This window comes from Bufo bufo, chromosome 7 (assembly GCF_905171765.1).
Source record: "Bufo bufo chromosome 7, aBufBuf1.1, whole genome shotgun sequence".
Classification (NCBI taxonomy): Eukaryota; Metazoa; Chordata; class Amphibia; order Anura; family Bufonidae; genus Bufo; species Bufo bufo.
The window spans coordinates 147,743,731-147,763,110 of record NC_053395.1 but is presented as its reverse complement, the minus strand read 5'-3'; the positions used below and the strand labels follow the sequence as shown (position 1 = coordinate 147,763,110).

At 46.3% G+C, this 19,380-nt stretch overlaps 1 protein-coding gene across 3 annotated transcripts in view; it reads right to left on the bottom strand.

Moving 5' to 3' along the window:
• Positions 1-19,380, bottom strand: part of ALS2 (alsin Rho guanine nucleotide exchange factor ALS2) — a 134,932-nt gene that overhangs the window by 46,318 nt on the left and 69,234 nt on the right. For all 3 annotated transcript variants that reach the window (XM_040439653.1, XM_040439654.1, XM_040439656.1), the window contains exons 15-18: positions 9,748-9,876; positions 7,774-7,844; positions 6,147-6,213; positions 5,541-5,740 (exon numbers count right to left, since the gene is read on the bottom strand). In XM_040439653.1, the coding sequence (XP_040295587.1) occupies positions 5,541-5,740; positions 6,147-6,213; positions 7,774-7,844; positions 9,748-9,876 (467 nt within the window). The remainder of the gene's footprint in view (positions 1-5,540; positions 5,741-6,146; positions 6,214-7,773; positions 7,845-9,747; positions 9,877-19,380) is intronic.

Here is a 19,380-nt window from a genome sequence, read left to right as displayed (position 1 = left end):
TTAACCCCTTCCTCCTCTGCATAGAAAATAGTCCCTCACAAACAGCACCAGAGATTTCACTCTGTAGATCACTATATGGGCTCTGAGAGGAGAAAGGAGATTTTTGTATAACTTACCAGTAAAATCTCTTTCTCGCTCTTCATTGGGGGACACAGGAACCGTGGGTATAGCTATGTCCTCTAGGAGGCGTTGACACTAGTAAAAGCTGTTAGCTCCTCCCTTGGCCGCTATACCCCCTCCAGCCAGGAGAGAGAGCTTCAGTTTGTGTACAAGCAGTAGGAGAAGCAAGCCAACCAAAGAAAAAACATGGAACACTAACCATGCCAAAAGACCCAAAGGGGTTCTAACCAGAAACAGCCACAGCTGTGGTTGAACAACAATACTAGTGCTGTGTCCCCCAATGAAGAGCGAGAAAGCGATTTTACTGGTAAGTAATACAAAAATCTCCTTTTCTCGTCTATATTCATTGGGGGACACAGGAACCGTGGGACGTCCAAAAGCAGTCCACAGGGAGGGAAAAACCACAACCCCATGAAAACTAGCGTCCCTGCAGGCATCTAGGAAACTGCCGCCTGCAAGACCATGCGGCCCAAGGCAGCGTCCGCCGATGCAGAAGTATGCACCTGGTAAAATTTTGTGAATGTATGTAAGGAGGACCAAGTAGCCGCCTTACACAACTGTGCAGCCGAAGCGCGATTCCTCCGAGCCCAAGATGCGCCCACCGCTCTGGTCGAGTGAGCCGTGACACCTAAGGGCGGAACCCTGTCCCGGGCGCGGTAAGCCTTCGCAATTGCAGCCCGAATCCAACGTGCGATTGCCACCTTGGAGACCGCCAATCCCTTGCGAGGACCCTCCGGAATGACAAAAAGGGAGCGGAAGGGAGCGGAGGATGCTAAATAGATCTTGAGAGCTCTAGCAACATCCAAGTGATGCAACTCCCTTTCCTTAGGGTGTGAAGGAGAGGGACACAGAGAGGGAAGGACAATTTCCTCGTTGATATGGAAGGAACAGGCCGGAGAACCGCTTTATCCTTATGAAGAACCAGGAAGGGTTCTCTACAAGAAAGGGCCGCCATTTCAGACACCAGTCTGATGGAAGTGATAGCCACAAGGAAAACCACCTTCCAGGACAGGAGTCGGAGAGAAATCTCCCGCAGAGGCTCAAAGGGGGAAGCCTGGAGCGCTAAGAGGACTAAATTTAGATCCCAAAAAACGGTAAAGGAGGACGGTACGGAGGAACCGTATGTGCCACTCCCTGAAGAAAAGTCCTTACAGGCCCGAGGGGGGCCAGAGGGCGCTGGAAAAAAATTGAAAGCGCCGAGACCTGACCCTTCAAAGAGCTAAGGCTCAAACCAAGGTCCAACCCTGATTGAAGAAAGGACAGGACCGTGTGGAGAGAAAAACGAAGAGGAGGAATGTTTCGGTTTTTACAGAAACCCAGGAAGGACCTCCAGGTCCTGTAATAGATCCTGGAAGAAGCAGGCTTCCTAGCCTGAATCATAGTGCGGATAACATCCACCAAAAAACCTCTTCGCTTCAGAATGGCGGTTTCAATGGCCACGCCATTAAACGAAGAGACCTTAAATGCTGGTGGAAGATCGGTCCCTGCGAAAGCAGGTCATCTCTGAGCGTCAGTGAACAAGGAACGTCTCCCAGAAGGAGAAAGAGGTCGGCGTACCACGCGCGACGGTGCCAATTTGGGGCGACGAGGATTGTCGGAATGCCCTCCATCCTGATTTTCCGTAGAACCCTGGGCAGGAGGGGGAAACCACAGAGGGGGGAGAACCCCTGCCAAGAGGAGATCAGGGCGTCCACGCCGCAAGCTTCCGGATTTCTTGCGCGGGAAAGGAAGGTGGGAAGCTTCAGATTGAGCCTTGAGGCCATCAAGTCCACATCGGGGCGACCCCAACGGAGACAGATCGCCTCGAATACTTCCGGGTGAAGGGACCACTCGCCCGGATCTATCGTGGTCCTGCTGAGGAAGTCCGCAGTCCAGTTCTCCACACCCAGGATGTAGATCGCTGAAATTGCCGGTACATGGGCCTCTGCCCACCGTAAGATCTCGGCAGATTCCTGCATCACCGCGAGGCTGCGTGTTCCCCCCTGGTGGTTGATGTACGCCACAGCCGTGGCGTTGTCCGACTGGACTCTGACTGGGCGACCCTTCAAGAGGTGGGTCCAGTGCCGGAGGGACAGAAGAATCGCCCTGAGTTCCAGGATATTGATCGGGAGCTTGGACTCCGACCGAGACCATGTGCCTTGGACTGTCCTGGGAGGGAACACCCCTCCCCAACCCAGTAGACTGGCGTCGGTGGTAACAACCGTCCAGGAGATCGGAAGGAAGGACCTTCCCAGAACCGGAACAGACAGCCACCAACAAAGGGACGACCGTACCTGAGTGCAGAGACAGATAAGATGGTCCAGGCTCTCGGAAGATTTGTCCCAGGAGGACAGGATCGCTCTCTAGAACGTGTGAGAGTGGAACTGGGCAAAGGGAATCGCCTCACAACAGGCTACCATCTTCCCTAACGTGCTCATGCAGAGTCGAATGGACGGAAGTCTGCAGTCGAGAAGGATCCTCACGGAACGGTGCAAGGCCAGTCGCTTGTCCGGGAGAAGGCGAATCCGTGCCGCGTCCATGTCCATAAGCATACCCAGGAAAACCAATTGTCTGGAGGGTGTCAGAGATGACTTCTGCAGGTTGACCAACCACCCGAAGCAAGCCAGGGCTTCCAGAGTGATCTGTACGCTGTTTGATGCCTGAGCAAAGGAGGAGGCCTTGACGAGGATGTCGTCCAGATAAGACATAAGGAAGATGCCTCTGGAACGGAGCAGGGCGAGAAGAGGGGCCAGAATCTTTGTGAAGACCCGAGGCGCAGTTGCCAGCCCGAACGGGAGGGCGACAAACTGGAAATGACAGTCTCCTATCGCGAACCTCAGGAAGAGCTGGTGACTCCGCGCGATGGGGATGTGGAGGTATGCGTCCTGGATATCTATGGCCGAAAGGAATTCCCCCTCCTCCAGAGAAGCAATTACGGAACAAAGGGATTCCATCTGAAACCGCTGGAGGCGAAGGAAGTTGTTCAGCAGTTTGAGGTCCAGGATTGGGCACACCGAGCCCTCCTTTTTGGGGACCACAAAAAGTTTCGAATAGAACCCCTTGAACCTTTCTGCTGGGGAAACGAGAGAGATGTCTCCCCGTTCCAGGAGGGACTGAATGGCCTGGGAGAAGACGGGATTGAAAAAACGTGTCTGGGGGAAGAGACAGGAACTCGATCAGGTATCCCGAGGATACAATCTCGAGCGCCCAAGCGTCAGACACGTGGGCCCACCAGACATCCTGGAAGAGGAGGAGGCGGCCCCCCACCCTGTTAGGCAGGGGCACACCTTCAGGCCGAGGCCTGCTTAGCCGCAGGGGGTCGAGCGGCCTGAGGTCTGGGACGCCAGGAGGGCTGTGCCTGAAAGGACTTTTTTTGCGTCGATCCTGGGAAGGAAAGCCGCCGCCCCCAGCGGAGGAACTCGGTGCGGGGCGGGAACTATCGAATCGACGAAAAGGTCTGTCACGTGAGGAACCTAACGTGAGAGGCCCGCTTGGCCCTAGGCTGTGGGAGATGGGTGCTCTTGCCACCCATGGCCTCAGAAATAATTTCAACCAGACGAGAACCAAAGAGACAAGTGCCAGCAAAGGGGAGACCGACTAAAGAACGCTTGGAAGTCGCGTCCGCTGCCCACACCTTCAGCCAAAGCTCGCGGCGTAAGGTGACTGCAAGCGCGAAAAGCGCGCAATGAGGGCACCAGCGTCCAGGAACGCCTCGCAGAGGAACTTCCCTGCCTGAATGATCAGCTGCGCCAAAGATCGGAGGTCCTGAGCAGGGGCCTCGGATACTAAGTTCTGGTCCAGCTGGCTGCCCCACTTGCCTTTGCCACCCACGCGGAGGCGAACACGGGCCTAAGGGCTGACCCAGTCACTGCAAAGAGGGACTTCGTCAAGGATTCCATCCGACGATCTTCAGCGGACTGAAGGGAGGATCCATTGGCTATAGGAATAGCCGTATTTTTGGCTAGCCGTGCTACAGGTGGGTCCACCTTAGGAGGGGATGTCCACGTAGAAACGCAGTCCGCTGGAAAAGGATATAGGATGTTCAGTTTTTTGTGGGCGGAAAAACGCATGTCTGGGTGATCCCAAGCCTGGGAAACCACCGCCGAAAAATCATTATGGTGAGGAAAAACACCTTTGAGACCTGTTTTGGACGGAAGAAGGATACGCTAAGTGAATCGCCCTCCAGGGAGACACATGTGCTGTTGCTGATAAATAAAACGCTGCTGCTGCTAGTCGGACGGCACGTGGATTAACCCCTTGCAAGAGAGGTTGAGCGGCGGGCGGGCAGAGGGTTGGGTCGATGGCCTGAAGCAGGCATTTACTTTTCTGTCCAGCCGCCATCTTCACCCTTCCTCTTCTCCAGCAGGGTCACCCCTTCAGTTAATGGCACCGTAGTGGCAGGAAGCTGGAAGAGGGATTTGGACGGGTGACCCCTTGGCTGGCGGGATGCAGGTAGCGAGGCTGCCGTGGTCCACCTTGTCTTCTTGTGGGGGGAGGAGGCAGCGTGGCGAACCACTGCTGTCGTGCTCCCCCCGGGAGAACAGGGAGGCGAGGCGACCACTGTTTCCCACCTAAAAGAAGAGAAAAAAATAAATGAAAATAAAAAAATCTTCAGTACCTTTCCTGTAGAGCAGGGAGGTCTTGCCTCCTATTGACACTAGAAAAAAACGGAAGCTCTCTCTCCAGGCTGGAGGGGGTATAGCTGCCAGGGGAGCAGCTAACAGCTTTTACTAGTGTCAACGCCTCCTAGAGGACATAGCTATACCCATGGTTGCTGTGTCCCCCAATGAATATGGGCGAGAAAAGCAGGAAAGCTACTAAGCATGTCAGTCAACCACTGAATGCAGGGGGAGGTGGACCAGAAATTCGGCCACATAAGAAACAATGTGGGATAACCCCTTTAGGGATATATATATCACAACAGCGATGGTCCAGGTTTGACCATCGAATTTCCCATTCAGTGTTATAAATTAATGTTAAAAAAAATGAGAAGTGGAAATGCCCAGACACATTAAAGGGGTTCCCCAGGATTTAACAACTGATCACTTATTCCTAGAATAAGTCAATCAATCAATATGAAATCGCTGGGGTATGACAACCCCACAACCTGCTGCTAAGCTGTATGGGAGTGGTTTGGGGTCGGAAACAGACGATGGGACAGGTCATCAGTATCTGATCGGTGGGGGTCTGATTCCCAGCACTTCCTAGACCAGACACATCACGTTCACTGGTCACATGGACTAGGTGCAACTCATTCTCATTCAAGTAAATGGGGCTGAGCTGCAATATCAGGCACAGCCACTATCCAATGGACAATGCAGTACTTGGTAAGCTGTAAAGAGGCTGCTGCCCTCCCCGAAGCGCTACGGCCTCTTCAAACTGATGATTCCCATGCAGGTATGGAGAGAACATAAATAATCTGGTCAGATCCAAAGACATACCTGCCATTTGGCTTTCCACTTATCCAACGGCCCTCATATGTACCATCTTTTAGTCGTGCATCCTTGTAAAAGGTGTATTTGGCACTACGCGATAGAGGAGGATCCTGTCTTATAGTACTTCCAATGGTGGTAGGTGAAGGCTCATAAACCCCTCGTAGAGCTTGGTCCACTGCCTGGCTTATTGCTCTAAGCCACTTGGTCTGCAGAGAAAAGTGCACTATTTCTGATGCTGGAATTTTTTGTAAATCAATTCTTTAATTTGTAACATTATGTATGTTTTTTAAATAACAAAAACTAATTTATAGTCATTTTGGCTACATTGGTAATCATCCAGCACTTACATGCAAGCCATACTTAATGCATTATGCAAACAAATTGGATCATTTATCTAACTGGTGTAAAGTAGAACTGGCTTAGTTGCCCATAGCAACCAGATTCCACTTTTCATTTTTGACAGCTCCTTTGGAAAATGAAAAGTGGAATCTGACTGGTTGCTATGGGCAACTAAGCCAGTTCTACTTCATTCCAGTTTGATAAATGACCCCCAAATTTTTTATTTCCTACTGAACTCAAAGGTCTATAACGAATATACAACCAATCTCATACCTTTTCCTGTGGGGACAAAGCAACCAACGTCAGTTGTTCTTCTGGGGTTATGATCTTTAAACCATTTCTGGAAAAAGAAAAATTTCCCTTTTGAGTACTTTACCTTCTATGGCTATTTTCACACTAGCGTTAAAGAGATCCAGCAGGCTGTTCCTTGCCAGAGCTCTAAGGATCCAGCATTGGTGGAGCGCTAAAGGGGTCCGGACGGAGATCTGATCGCATTCTGGCATGTTCAGAGATACTAGACTGCGCAGCCCAGTATCGAAAAAATGGAAATCCCGGTATCGTATCGATACCAGGACAAAAGTATCGATTGGGTATCGAAATTTCGATACCCGCAACAACCCTAGTTCACATAACACAATAGTTACTTGTTCTAATCCATTTCATTCCTAAAAACTTCTCACATAAAAGTCCAATGATGCCGCTGAAAAGGGCAATAAATGTTGGATTCCTAGGATATCATAAATGTTCAAAATTCCTGATAATTAGACCTCGCTCATAGTATGTTTTTTTTAGCATTATTTTAATATATTAGTTAATTTCGTATATACGGTAATTTGGTAATATAGTTTAATATTCCAAAGGTGGTCTGACATATCTTTCCAGTAGGTGGTGTGCTTATTGATATTTACCTATTTTTTCCTTTTGGCAGTTTGGGTTCCCAAACAGATAGTGCACCCACCAATTCCCTTTGTGTGCAGTGTGAGCCACGTCATTTGATTATAATTTCTGATATGTATCCATTTACATGAAATCACTCCATTAAAGATTTAAATGGGTATTCAAGTAATCTCAAGGATAGGGGATAACTGTTAGATCAGTGGAGGACCTAACTGCTGGGCACCAGTCACAAGAAAGGGGGCTCTGTACACCATGAGTGACAAGTGGAGCATGTGCACTGCCATTCATTTCATCTCTAAGGGACCTGCTGGAAATAGCAGAGCAGTGTATGGGATTCCTGCTCTCATGAGCAACTGTAGGCCCCCACCAATCTAATCCTGGATTTACACAGCCTGACCTGGCAGGCAACTATAAGAAAACGGTTCCTTCCTGATAACTGCCTGCTCATCAATGGAAGTAAAGAGCTGCAGTTACATGCAGCAATTACTTCCACTGTATGGGGATATGCGATGGCTACTGTCGTCACTTGTTCTCACACAGATTGATTCTGAGCAGCAGATTGCTGTTCGCACAGAAAAATTTGATCATTGTACCCGATAAACTAGTATTTTGCTCGTTCATCAGCTGCAACAAGCATTTGTAGTAAGGTTTGTTCCAGATAATAATCCAGCATAATAGTTATCCTCAATCCTGATGAATGACATTGCCCAAAATCTAAAAAAAAAAAAATCTAAAAAAATAAACAACTGTGCTTTGGTTAACATTCTGAATATATCTCATTTTAAAGCATTTTTCTGACAGATTTACTTTAGTTACCAATGTGGAGCTTAAAATATAAAACTGATCACCTGATCACGAAATGAAACGTTAAGTAGATATGTGGACAGAGGCCAAAATCGAAGCAGTGCCACTTAACATCCCAGAGGAGGCTGCTTCAGTAAAACAAACCGATGTCACGCTCATTTTTAGAATACAAAACACAGATTTTTGCAACAATACCCACATTCCGGCAACGTCTTCAGATATAGGCTCCGTCCACAGCGTAGAAAGTTGAAAAATATGATGTGTGGAGAACTGCAGAAAGAGCGGATAGCATGGAGTAAGAAAAATACACAAGAACTGACTACTGATGGTATATAGCATCTGCTGCTCTTAAAAATAAAACTAGAATTATTCCCGAGTACTTCTCATCCCTAACAATTATTTAGCTCTGACAGGAGTCTTAAAGGGAACCTGTCACCTGGATTTTGGGTATAGAGATGAGGACATGGGCTGCTAGATGGCCGCTAGCACATCTGCAATACCCAGTCCCCATAGCGCGGTGTGCTTTTATTGTGTAAAAAAAACGATTTGATACATATGCAAATTAACCTGAGATGAGTCCTGTACGTGAGATGAGTCAGGGACAGGACTCATCTCAGGTTAATTTGCATATGTATCAAATCGGGTTTTTTTACATAATAAAAGCACACAGAGCTATGGGGACTGGATATTGCGGATGTGCTAGCGGCCGTCTAGCAACCCATGTCCTCAGCTCTATACCCAAAATCCAGGTGACAGGTTCCCTTTAAAGGGGTTATCCCATGTAATGAAGTTTACATTTTTGTGCTGTTTATCCCATCACATGCAATTTACTAAATACATGTTTTAATCGATTCCTCCTCCTTTCCTCTCTATTTGCATTTCTTCCTCTGAGTTGTGTACATGTTGTTGACAATGGTTACGACCACCGCCGCGACACTACCATGATGGCCGCGCTTGCGTAGTGTCCTCCTCTGTCTTCTTGTAGGCTGGATGGCCAGCTTCATGGGATCGCGCATGCGTGGTCAATCTCTTGCCTCCCTTCGTAAGTTTATTCCTCGCGCATACGCAGTCAAACCCCGTTCATCCTGTCGTTTCTTCAGCTGTAAAGTCAGTGCAATAGCGGTCTCTCTGTGCGCCTCTGCCACTCCCGGCTCAGACACACGCGGCAGGGGGATTATATCAGCAGAGCGCTGATTTGGCTGCCATGCAATAGGAAGGTCAACGCCCCCTGACTGAGCAGTCTGCCAAGAGGAGAGAGCAGCCACAGAACGCAAAACAGAAAGTGGGATAACCCCTTTAAAGGAGTTTTCCAAGACTTTGATGACTTCTCCCTAGAACAGGTCATATATATCAGATCGACTTAGGTCCGACACCCTGCACCGCAGGAGCCACAGCCACTAAAACTAACAGTGTATGGCGCTGAAAGCACAGAAGTAGACAGCTCAGTACACTGTGAAGTGGCTATGCTGGGTTACTGCAGCATAGCCGCCATTCTAGTAAATGGTAGATGAGCTGCAGGAAACTGGCACGGCCTCCACACTGTGTACAGAGCTGTCTGCATACAGCACCATACACTATGCTAGTTTCAGGTGCTGTGGCTCTTGCTAGCAGCTGATCATTAGCAGTGTTGGGTGTTGGACCCCTATCTTATATTTATGACCTTTCCAAATAATAAGTCCTCAAAGTCCTTGAAAACCCCTTTAAAGGGGACCTGTCATGTTGAACATGGTGTCTGAGCTGCAGGCAGTATGTTTTAGAGCAGAAGGAGCTGAGCAGATTCATATATAGTTTTTGTTGGAAAAGATTTAGTAAAACTTGTATTTCATTCATTTATATTCCTGCTCATTCTGGGCTGTGAAGTCCAGGAGGCGGTCCTATCAGTGATTGACAGCTATAGCTGTAGACACAGTCATAGAGGGAAGGCTGTCAGTCACTGATAGGACCGCCTCCATGATGTCAAAGCTCAGAGTGAGCACAAATTTAAACAAATAAAAAAGTCTTGCTGAATCTTTTCCCATAAAACCATATATCAATCTGCTCAACTCCTCCTGCTATATAACATGCTGCCTATAACTTAAATTACATTTTCATGGTCACAGGTTGCCTTTAATAATCTAGCTTTTTAAAGAGATCTGCATATTTCACAAAAAAATTAATAAAGAAAATCGCTCACCTGGGCATGAACCAGGGCATCATTGAAAAGAATAAACCAGTTGACAGAAAAGCGTCCAGCATGCTGCAAACACAATCCGCGGTTGCTGCTTTCACAGATCAGACGTCTTTCTGGTTTCCTCAAAGAATCCTCCAGAACAAAATTGAGATTTAGGGACAATGAACAAGGCTTCTTTGGCTGCAGACTGTATTTTACAGGACAGTGTGGTGGTAGACACCAGGGGTAATATGGTGGCATATGCTATAGGAACAATATGGCTGTCATTGATATATAGAGACATATGGGGAACTGCAGCTGACATTCTAATGGGTCATTATTTGGTATTCTAAGCATGTATCATCAGTGCACTGTATTGTATATATTTCATAGCTCATTCAGGAGTACTATTTGGAGACAGATCCAAGCATCTGGGTCAAATAAATTATTTGGGGGTGGGACTTGGAGCTCACAGAGGAGGTGTCCATACAAACGGCTGCTTTACCCGATGAACAAGCATTTAGCTCGTTCATCGCATGATCTTCGTCACCTTTAGACAGGTAGATTATTGAGAACAAGCATTCGTATGAACGTTTGTCCCTAATAATCTGCCCGAGAATCTGGCAGTGTAAACCCTGCATAACTCACACACTGATAAGGATGTGTCTGACACAGCAGAACTTTGAATGCTGATCATTTTGCTTTAAATCAAATGCATCTAATGAGTTGGTTATCCCACATTTTTCTTGTTATTGGCAAAGACGTGGTATAACACATATAGAAAGTCAGATAGAAAATAAATGGTACAACAAATATATTAATACGTAGGGTGTACATCTAGCAAAAATCAGATTCATGTGACATACATTACAGGCCTACAACACTGCTGTTGTTTCTGTTGTGTACTTTCAAGATGAACCAAGTGCAACTGAGCCAATATTTTTCTGATATTTTCTAGCATACCACTCTGCAGTACACCAGTATCAGCAATTGTACCCCAATAAGTATGTGTATTCTAATGTAATCCTTAAAGAGGACTTGTCACTTCTCCTAACATGTATGTTTTAGTAACTACTTGCATTCCTCATGTACAACTTCTGGCGCATATTTTCATTTAACTCTGTTGTGCCATTCCTCTATTCTTCCTGCTAGAATTTCAGAAGTCTGCAATAAAGATTCAACTAGTTGTTACCAGTTGGGGGCTGTGTGTCCCTGAACAGTCTGACACTGACAGCAATGATTGTACAGTGTCAGACTGTAGAGGAACACAATCAGCTGTACCTTTACTGCAGAATGATGGCAATTCATTTAGAAAATTCTAGGAGGAATAATAGAAGTATGGTACAACACAGACATACTGTACAAGAAATGATGATCCACAATTGCAATTTCATGGGTAGTACAAGTAGTTACTAGAACTGACATGTCAGGAGAGGTGACAAGTCATCTTTGAATTACAGACCAATGAGTTTGACATGTGGTGGTTAGGGGGTCCTTAACTGGGTCTCCTTTAAAAGAAAATCCTGTCATCAGAAGTATGCTGCCCAATGAAACCAACATTATATCGCTGTATCAGTTACTAGATGTCTTGCTGTAGATTTAATAAAATCACTTCAGCAGCCATAGTGGGAGCTGAGGCTGTAGTCTTATATGCTGATGAGCTATGGTTTGCCCTCCCCACTTCCTGCAGATTGGCGGCATGAAATTCGAGGACTTGCTGTGCGGCTGATAAAGGGTGACTTTATGAAAACCACAGTAAGACATCCAGTAAATTATACACCTATGGAATCCGGGTCTGACACTGCTTTATGCTGCCCTCAGGGCAGCATACACTTGGTGACAGATTCCTTTTAAAGGGTCTGTCCCATCTCAGTGTTTCTGCGGCAAGACGGGACTAAGCGCAAGCTCCAGGTGTCTGGGCTCACAGAAGCCATTGTAGTGAATGGGAGCTACGAAAACAGTGTAGCAAAATAAGCCACGCTTCTTCCACGACCCCTTTAATGGAGTACCAGAAACAAAAATCATGCATTGTCAAGTCAGCTTGAGGGTTATCAGAGACATTTACCTAATGAGTGCTGTGTATAACTACAGTAAGTGCCATGATGCACTTTAAAAAAATACTATAAAAAATTCCCCCATAAATTTTACAAAAATAAATGAACAACTCAACTATATAAATACGCCATTCAATAAAACAGAAATCCTAAATGCTATTAAACAATTAAAACTAGGCAAATCACCAGGACCAGATGGCCTCACTAATAGATAATATAAAATATTCGCAGAAGAATTAACACCCAATTTAGAAACAATATTTAATTTAGCCGCTGAAATAAAATCCTTCCCAAAAGAATTGTTAAAGGGAATCTGTCACCTAGTTTGAGCATATTAAACTGTTAACATAGCAATGTTCAATAAAGTACCTTCATTCCAGCAAGGGTCTTCTTTCTTTTATTCAAATTTTCATTTTGATCAAAAAGCGATTTTTCAAATATGCTAATTAAGCTTCAAGGTGCCCAGAGGGGCGTTATTTCTCTCCTCTAGTGCCCAGTAACGCCCCCCTGCAGTGCCCAGCCGGCCTTTATTTCAAGCCCAGCTTGCCTCCTCATAAATGAATTTACTCTGACATCGGAGCCGAACGTCACCGCCCCCTCTGCTACGTCATGTAATTTTTTCACCCCACGATCCTTGCGTCCTCCTTCTTTCCCCAGAAATCTTGCGCTGCCGCAGTATCACCGACTGCCTGCGCCGGTACGATACTACGGCTCCTGAGGGCAACAGCCTCAATAGTGTCACTGGGCATGCGCCGAGCCCAGTGACGTAATCAGAGAGCTGTTGCCTCAGGAGCCGTAGTATTGTACAGGCGCAGGCAGTCGGCGATACTGCGGCTGAGCGAGATTTCTGGGGAAAAAAAGGAGGACGCAAGGATCGTGGGGGTGAATAAATTACATGACGTAGCGGAGGGGGCGGTGACGTTCAGCTCAGATGTCAGAGTAAATTCATTTATGAGGAGGCAAGCTGGGCTTGAAATAAAGGCCGGCTGGGCACTGCAGGGGGCGTTACTGGGCACTAGAGGAGAGGAATAACGCCCCTCTGGGCACCTTGAAGCTTAATTAGCATATTTGAAAAATCGCTTTTTGATCAAAATGAAAACTTGAAAAAAAGAAAGAAGACCCTTGCTGGAATGAAAGTACTTTATTGAACATTGCTATGTTAACAATTTAATATGCTCAAACTAGGTGACAGATTCCCTTTAACAGCTACAATCATAACCCTACCCAAAGCAGGAAAAGAACCTACTACACCATGGGTGTCAAACATGCGGCCCGCGGGCCGCATGCGGCCCGCAATGAATATCTTTGCGGCCCAGCAGTCTAGTATCTCTGAACATGAGCGCTGCTATCGGCGCGCTCATGTTCTCTCAGCAGCACGGGGAGAAGGAAGCTGTCCTCCCTCCCCCCTGTGCTGCTGCCGCCGCCGCTGCCACCAATGAGAAGAGAGGGGGGGAGGAGGGGCGGGCGCACTGCGCCACCAATGAGGAGAGAGGGGCGGAGGAGGGGCGGGCGCACTGCGCCACCAATGAGGAGAGAGGGGCGGAGGAGGGGCGGGCGCACTGAGCCACCAATGATAGGACTATTCCCATTTCCCACACAGAGCGGCGCCCAGCGATGTCTCAGCACTCACCATTAGTCCTGGGCGCCGCTCCGTTCGCCCGCAGTGCCCCATTACTGTCTCCTCTCCTGCTGATTACTATCGGAGCGATGGGAGGAGACATCAGCTTCACTAGTGGGCGTTCCTTCTCCCTGCGCTGCGATTGGACAGCGCTACAGCCAGGAAGAAGGAACGCCCACTAGTGAAGCTGATGTCTCCTCCCATCGCTCCGATAGTAATCAGCAGCATGTGGAGCAGGAGAGGAGACAGTAATGGAGCACTGCAGGCGAACGGAGCGGCGAACTAATGGTGAGTGCTGAGACATCGCTGGGCGCCGCTCTGTGTGGCCTGATAGTAAGAGTCAGTCTTTAACACAATACAGGAGGCGGGTGCCGGCAGCAGAATCGCATTGCCGTCACCCTGCCGCTGACAGGGAGCTGCGATCAGAGGCAGTTAACCCCTTAGATGCCGCACCTGAGGGGTTAACTGCTGATCTGCCAGTACCAGCCTCCTGTATAAAGGGGAAATTTATCATTGGTGGTGCAGTGTGCCCCCCTCAACCCCCCATCCCATTAAAATCATTGGTGGCACAGTGCGCCAGCCCCTCTCAACCCCCCCAGTACTAAAATCATTGGTGGCAGTGGCCACAGGGACCTCTCCCCTCCCCCTCATTGGTGGTGCAGTGGCAGCTTCTGATCAGAGCCCCAGCTGTGTAAGCCTGGGGCTCCGATCAGTTACCATGGCAGCCAGGACGCTACAGAAGCCCTGGTTGCCATGGTAACATCCCTGATGCTGTGTGCACAAGGCACAGAGCAGCAGGGACAGTGTGAAGTCCTATTCACCCTGATAGAGATCTATCAGGGTGAATAGGAAAAGGGATGAAAGATCCCAGGTTCTCGCCCCTAAGGCTACTTTCACACTTGCGTTCAGAGCGGATCCGTCTGAGACGGATCCGCTCATATAATGCAGACGGTGGATCCGTTCAGAACGGATCCGTCTGCATTATATTGTAAAAATTTTTTATTTTTTTTGATGCGGCCCACATAAACTTAAATTTTATTTTTTTTGGCCCATGTTAGCCTTTGAGTTTGACATGCTTGTACTACACCATCTAACTTTCACCCAATTTCTATATTAAACACGGACATTAAAATATATGCAAAAATTATAGCAAATAGGTTACTTAATATTCTTCCCTTGATAATAAACCAAAACCAAGTAGGTTTTATTAAAGGTTGAGAAACCTTTGACGCCACACGTAGAATATTAAACCTCATACAACATTGTAAAACACTAAATATCCCTTCCTTCTTCCTATTATTAGACTCTGAAAAAGCATTCGACAGGATACACTGCGGCTTAGACTCTGAAATAGCATTCGACAGGATACACTGCGGCTTAGACTCTGAAAAAGCATTCGACAGGATACACTGCGGCTATCTAGAATCTGTATTACACAAATTTGGATTCACTGACCACATAAATTCCACCATTATATTCCAATCCCTCAGGAAAAGTCTATTCCTCCGGTTATGGCCTCATGCACACAGCCGTGCCATTTTTTGCGGTCCGCAAACCGCGTCTCCGCAAAAAACGGAAGCCACCCGTGTGCCTTCCGCAATTTGCGGAACAGAACGGGTGGCCCATTGTAGACATGCCTATTCTTGTCCGCAAAACGGACAAGAATAGGACATGCTTCATTTTTTTTGCGGGGCCACGGAACGGTGCAACGGATGCGGACAGCAGACGGAGTGCTGTCCGCATCTTTTGCGGCCCCATTGAAGTGAATGGGTCCGCATCCAAGCCGCAAAAACAGCGTCTCGGATGCGGACCCAAACAATGGCCGTGTGCATGAGGCCTATCTTTCAGAATCTTTCAATATTAGCAATGGAACAATACAAGGATGCCCCCTCTCTCCTTTAAATTTTTGCATTACTAATGCAACCCCTAGCAGAAACAATTCGTATAAACTCACAAATAATAGGTATTAAAATAGGTACAAGAGAACACAAAATTACATTATACGCTGACGACATAATATTAACACAAAAAAATCCCAATATTTCGCTTAATACACTACAAACCACTCTATCCTATTGTAATAGGATTTCATATTACAAAATAAATCACAAATATTAAACATAAACATTCCTCAAAAAACACAACTGGAATTAACCGCATCATTCTCAATGGAATAACAAAAAACTTAAATATCTAGGAATATATATCACATCCACTAGTCAAAATCTATATAAAGAAAACTATAACCCCTTACTATCCTCTATACCAGGCATGCTCAACCTGCGGCCCTCCAGCTGTTGCAAAACTACAACTCCCATCATTCCCGGACAGCCTACAGCTATCAGCCTACAGCAGGGCATGGTGGGAGTTGTAGTTTTACAACAGCTGGAGGGCCGCAGGTTGAGCATCCCTGCTCTATATCTTAAAAATGACTCACATACAATAAAATACAACTATCCTGGGCTGGCAAAATAGCTATAGTCAAAATGTTCATTCTCCCTTCTATCCTATATACATTCCGGACGATTGCCATCCCAATCAAAAATTCCTTTTTTTACTACTCTACAAAATGAAATTTCCAAATTTATATGGACAAATAAAAAAACCTAGAACTAACTTAGAAACTATGACACAACACTGGAAAATGGGAGGCATGGGACTACCGAATATAAAGAACTACTATAAAGCAACACTACTAGACCAAACAAAACAATTCTGAAACTGAAAAAAGACACTGGGCTCAGATAGAAGAAAATTTTTGAAATCAGACCCCATCAGTATACTCAAAACCACAAAGAAAGGAACAACACAAACCCACTTTAGGCTACTTTCACACCTGCGTTTAGGTGCGGATCCGTCTGGTATCTGCACAGATGGATAAGTCTAAGTGTAAGTCAAACGGATCCGTCCTGACTTACATTGAAAGTCAATGAGGGACGGATCAGTTTACAATTGCACCATATTGTGTCAATGTAAACGGATCTGTCCCCATTTACTTGAATTGTAAGTCAGGACGGATCAGTTTGGCTCTGCATCGCCAAACTGATGCATTCTGAACGGATCCTTATCCATTCAGAATGCATTGGGGCTAAACTGATCCGTTTTGGGCCGCTTGTGAGAGCCTTGAAACGGATCTCACAGGCGGACCCAGAAACAGCAGTGTGAAAGTAGCCTTAAGGATAAGGCCACACAAACTACTTGGGAAAATTATATTAATAAATACCCCATATCTAATAAAATTAACATACAACTACCACCAATTAAATATATCAAAACAATTTGTCCAGATATCAACCTTTCTAACAGGGAAAAAAACAAAATAAAAAGAATTAAAGACTTAACCCACCTAAATAACCAACACAAATTATAATCATTCCCCCATTTAGCTTCCCAATATCAGTTACCTAAAACAGACTTCTACAAATATAAAAAAAATCTGACATGCCTTTTCCCAAATCCAGATACATTTTTCCTAAATCTGCATTTACATTCTTTTCTACTCAAAATCCTATAAAGAAAGGTATTTTTAACTTCTATGTTGATATTAACAATAGTGAAGTTAAAAAAATAAATATCCACTACAATGGGAAAAAGACCTAGGAACAACCTATTCTCCCAAAAATTGGAAATCTGCGTTCAACTGTACTATGAAATATCCAAAAGGAATGCACCACTGTGAACCTGTCACGAAAAATACTTCTGAGATGGCACCTAACACAGGTAAAACTAAACCATATGGATCCCATCTACTCTGATCTATGCTGGAAAAATTGTGGAGCCCAAGGAACCTATCTACATCTATGGTGGACATGTCCAAAAATTCAGACTTTTTAGAAAATGGTATTTGAAAAGCTAAACAGAATGCTACATACAAATATTCAACTATCTCCAGACTTTGCCTTATGTTTCCTACCAAATCAACCTATCCCACGACATACTAAAACAGTGGGATCCCATATAATACTAGTCGGATGAAGCCTCATAGCACAAAAATGGAAAAGCCCAGAAATTCCTACCATCACGGAAATATGGACATCGGTCTCACACGCATGCAACATATAAGTTAAAGGGGTTGTCCGGGTTCAGAGCTGAACCCGGACATACCTCCATTTACACCCAGGCAGCCACCTGACTTGAGCATCGGAGCAGTTCATGCTCCGATGCTCTCCTTTGCTCTGCGCTAAATCGTGCAGGACAAAGGCATTTTTAGGAGTTCCGGTGACGTACTGGGCTCTCCATGAGGCTGCCAGTAAAACGGCTAGGGCAGCGCTAAAGCCCGCCCATCAGAGCCGGTGACGTCACCGAACACACTGCAGTGTGTTATGATAAACAAAAGAGCCCGTGCCCTGTGCGATCTAGCGCAGGGCAAGGGAGCGCATCTGAGCATGAGATACTCCGATGCTAGCCTCAGGGATGCTGCCGGGGTGAAAATAAGGGAATGTCCGGGTTCAGATCAGAACCCGGACAACCCCTTTAAATACGCATTATATTCACTATCCTTGAGTAAAATAAAAAAATATTGGTCTCTATGGAACCCGAACTACCTAAACAACATACCAAACTGATTCTCTCTCTAATTAAAGATAATGTTAACAAATGTTAACATTATTTACCTGCTATATCTATACTATAAAAAATATAATAACTAATCCTTCTATATACAAAACAAACACATATGTGTGTGTATATGGGATATACGTATATACACTAATCTTATATATATATATATATATATATATATATATATATATATATATATATATATATATATATATATATTTGTGGTCAAGGCTCCGGGGGGAGTGCTGGATGAAGGTAAGAGAAACTGGACACGGTTGAACCTAACTTGGCTAGTGGTGTGCCTTTAGCCATGTACGTGGGTAAGCCAGAAAAGGGGGCAAACCCAAGGAGTCTGAGCTTGGAATGAGACTGGAAATGAGGGAGGGTAGGGTGGGGTACCACGCGATGCCGACACCTTGGAGAGGCCGTGCGGCAGGATAAGTACCCTATGCCCCTCCCACAAATGCAGGCTGGAAATCCAGCCTGCTGTACTTGTGGTCAAGGCTCCGGGGGAGTGCTGGATGAAGGTAAGAGAAACTGGACACGGTTGAACCTAACTTGGCTAGTGGTGTGCCTTTAGCCATGTACGCGGGTAAGCCAGAAAAGGGGGCAAAACATGAATTTAGGCAGTTTATTGATTGAGAATTTACAGAACCAGACTGGAAAAAGCTTTGGCGATCTCGACCCGTGGATGTGGGATGTAACGGGAAAAACATGAAGATTGCCACCGTCCCATCTTCCGTATGATGTGAGCTGGGACGCCGTGTTTGGAAGCTGCGGACGCGGCCCCCATTCGGAAAGAATGCCCGGATATGGAGGCAGCGTGAAACCCTAGACCCGAAGCTAGAGTGCAAATGTGTCTGATGAACTGTGCAGAAGACAGTGAGCGTACGGGAAATGGCAGTAAGGGACTGTCAGGGTTTCTGTCACGGAGAGTGGAGAGCAGTTGGTTGAACACTGCCACTGGGCACCAAGGGTTGAAGGAATTGAAGTACTCGATCCGGTGGACCGACTTGGGAGGTTTTAGAGGAAGGTAGGAGAAAAATGAAGCGGTCGAGACTACGGTGAAGCTGATTAATTGCTGGCCCTAAGTTTTGGGCTGAGGTGCAGCAGAACTCCCCAGGCCTAAGAAACCCATAGAAGCTGAGGTAGAGGGCAGCTTTGAGGATCAAACTTTTAAATGGGCCAAAAGGACTACCATCTAGGGCGGCAGAAATTTTTTGAAATAAATCCCCTGTGACCGGTTGTCTGGTGGGAGTGGACGGAGAGGAGAGTTTCTGGATGCCTCTCAAGACTGCCTTAACCACCTGGGAAGAAAAGAGGGAGATATGACTGGGATGATTGATCATGTGGTGATGCTGGATGCCCGCTAAGTAAAGTCTGATGGTGTTGTGGGATAACCGGAGCTCTTTGTGGCAGTACGCC